The sequence below is a fragment of the Leucopleurus acutus genome, assembly GCF_964270905.1.
Source record: "Leucopleurus acutus genome assembly, chromosome: 7".
NCBI classification, from domain to species: Eukaryota; Metazoa; Chordata; class Mammalia; order Artiodactyla; family Delphinidae; genus Leucopleurus; species Leucopleurus acutus.
In genome coordinates this window covers 16747668-16750770 of record NC_139150.1, presented here as the reverse complement: position 1 = coordinate 16750770, position 3103 = coordinate 16747668, and the positions used below count along the sequence as shown (strand labels likewise).

The 3103-nt window shown below is 45.8% G+C and overlaps 1 protein-coding gene across 1 annotated transcript; it reads left to right on the top strand.

The window, feature by feature from the left end:
* Positions 1 to 1209: 1209 nt before the first annotated feature.
* Positions 1210 to 1750, top strand: LOC309963865 (large ribosomal subunit protein P1-like; the record flags this gene model as incomplete). Its single annotated transcript, XM_082842388.1, has 1 exon — positions 1210 to 1750. The coding sequence occupies one exon, from the start codon at positions 1210 to 1212 to the stop codon at positions 1552 to 1554; it is 345 nt and encodes a 114-aa protein (XP_082698514.1). The 3' UTR covers positions 1555 to 1750.
* Between the last annotated feature and the right edge of the window lie 1353 nt (positions 1751 to 3103).

The following is a 3103-nucleotide window of genomic DNA, read 5'->3' as shown; positions in this document are numbered from 1 at the left end:
TGATTCCATTATGTCACAGGATCACAAGGACCAAGGAGGCCCAGCATCAAAAACACTAACTGCTGAGCAGAACACTAAGTACATCAGATAGCCTCAAGGTGGCCTTCTCACCAGGGAATTTTCAGGTAAGAGCTGACCATTGGTGTCCGGATGTGGGGTAATACGTTACATGTGAACCGATGCATCTGCAGTCAATGACCCCCAACTCCCATCACAAGAGTCCAGCCTCCTAACAGTCTTCCTCACCAGGCTTTGTTTCTCCTCTACTTTCATTCACTTTATCCATTTCCAGAGCTAACAGTCGACACCCTCAGTAGCAATTTCTCTCTGGACTCATTCATTCTGCTGATTAGGGCCTTAGAGGCTGTTGAAAGAATGTATGATTTAATCGCCAGAAGCAGACCATAAAGGATGAAGGAGGGGACAGGCCAACTGTACATGTTATGTTAATCAGGCCACACCTGGAGTAGCGAATGCAGGTCTACACCAAATTCCAAAAGCAGATGAACGCTGGACACACTGAGGAGAGAGAAGGATGATGAGGAGATGAAGGCGTGAGGCCGGACCTGCGGTTGCTGAAGCTAAAGGAGACTCAGGCAAATGTAAGAATTGTTGGCTAGTATTTAAAAGGTTGACATATGAAGGAAGATTTGGGCTTGTTTTGTGTAGCCCTAGAAGAGAGAAATTTGGTGTCAGCCAGACACGGGCTTGGGTGCAAACCTATGCAAGTGAGTGAATCTTGTCTGTACAATAGAGATAATACTAATACTTACCCCACAGGGTTTAGGGGTGAATCAAGTGAGACAAAACAGAGCAAGGGCTTAGCACAGTGCTTGGTACAAAGCAAGAACTCAACAAACACTAGTTTAAAAAAGATACACACCGACAATAACAAAAGGAAAACTGGAAGGCCGACGGCACCTTTCTTTGAGGAGTTGGAACAGACACAGTTGACGCTGAAATTGGGGTCAAGGGGGTTTGAACTAGCTCCATAAAACTACAAAGCATCTGGGAGGTCCAATCTGAGTTTGGAGTGGGAAAGTCAGACAATTCTTTTCCTTTAAAAGTATAGTGGATTAGCTTTTCCTCAGCTGCGGCTAAGGTGTTCTGTCCTTTCGAGGAAGCTAAGGCCACGTTGGGGTGAGGCCCTCACTTCATCCGGTGACTACCACCGTGCCCGGCAGTCCCTGCCTAGCGCTCGCCCACACCATGGCCTCCGTCTCGGAGCTCGCCTGTATCTGCTTGGCCCTCATCCTGCATGACGATGAGGTGACGGTCACGGAGGATAAGATCAATGCTCTCATTAAAGCAGCCAATGTAAATGTTGAACCTTTCTGGCCAGGCTTGTTTGCAAAGGCTTTGGCCATTGTCAACATCAGGAGGCTCATCTGCAACATGGGGGCAGGTGGACCTGCCCCAGCAGCTGGTGCTACACCAGCAGGAGGTCCTGCCTCCTCCACCACTGCTGCCCCAGCTGAGGAGAAGAAAGTGGAAGCAAAGAAAGAAGAATCTGAAGAGTCTGGTGATGACATGGGCTTTGGTCTTTTTGACTAAACCTCTTTAGTAACACGTTCAATAAAAAGCTGAGCTCAAAAAAAAAAAAAAAAAAAAAGTATAGTGGATTAAAAAATGAAAGCCAGGGGGGTTGGGAGCCCGGGGCGGGGGGAAAGAAAATGAAAGCCAAATTTAGTCCAATTTTAGATGCAAGCATGGGGCCAGAGGAAAGGCCAAGAGGAGGGATAAACAAGGGAATGGGGAGAAAGTGAGTAGAAGGGGTAGAAACGAGAGGTGACAACTGGTTCTTAAAACTTTCATGAGTTGTCTGTGGCTCACTTTGGTGGCCTCTGATTACGTAGTGAGTAGGATGGTTGGCTTTTAATAGTCTTAAGCTTAGAGTGGGTACCAAAAGACAGATTCCAAGTGGGTATGAGGAAGACATTCCTAATTGGGAGGCAGTATACTATAATAGGTTATGGCAGGAAGTAGCATGCTAGTTAAGAGCACAGGCTCTGGAGTCAGACTGCCCAGATTCTGGTCCTGACCACTCCAGTAAGACCCGCCTAACCTCTCTTTGCCTCCACTTCCTCATCTGAGAAACAGGTGTGATAATGAAATCTACCTCTTTAGTTTATAAGGATTTAATGAAAATGATGCATATAATGATAGTAATGATGGTATGGGTTTCCACACATGAGTCTAGGGTCAGCAGCTGAAAGCAGAAGGGCTTTGATTAATTTCACCACCCATATGTCTGAGCAGCAAGCCATGCCCATTTCCCTGGGGTGAGAGCCCATTGTTTATTCCACTACCCACGGCAGAAAGGACATTGCTTAAAATAAATTTTTGCTTTAAAAAAAAAATGCCAGGGACATCTGGGGCTAGGGTTCAATTACAAGAACGTGCTTCAAAGAGCAATTTGGAGGAAGCGGTCCCTTCCCAGCCAGGATATAGATATAGATATAGATACACACACACACACACACACACACACACACACACACTGATCACAATGGAAGCTGAAATTATTGAGGGCAGTTTTAAACCCTGATCCTGGCAGAACTTTGTATCATCTCTTTCTAGACTCTCATCCTCTTCCAAAACTCACGGAGGTATTGAAAGTGGGACTGGGAGTTGTTGTATTCTTTGCAGCCTGGGTCCTTTCTCCTTCTTTCTACCAAGGAAAACCTATTAGATCCCATATCCTCTAGGGTCATCCATGAGATCTTCCCATACCCCTCCCTGCTGTTCTACTTCTCTGAAGTCCTTTAATTTTATGGAACACAAACCCAGGAGTCCGGTCAGACCACTAGAGTTTGTTGTTTTGCCAAAAGATGTAAACCTGTACCCTGACCTTGCCTCCGAATCCTCATGTCCCAACCCCACTCATCACTCACAAAAAGTCCTCCAACTTAAAACTGAGTGTAAACACTGTGTGAACAAGGAACCCTTCTGCTTGGTCTCTCCTAACCACTAGCACCAGTTAGCTTGGGTATGTAACTTTTTCTCCCTGAACCACAATTTTCATTTATTCAGGGATGGTAGGGTTTCATTGAGCAGATTATGAGCATGTGTGGAAGACAGTGTCTGTTGTCTAAACAACAGC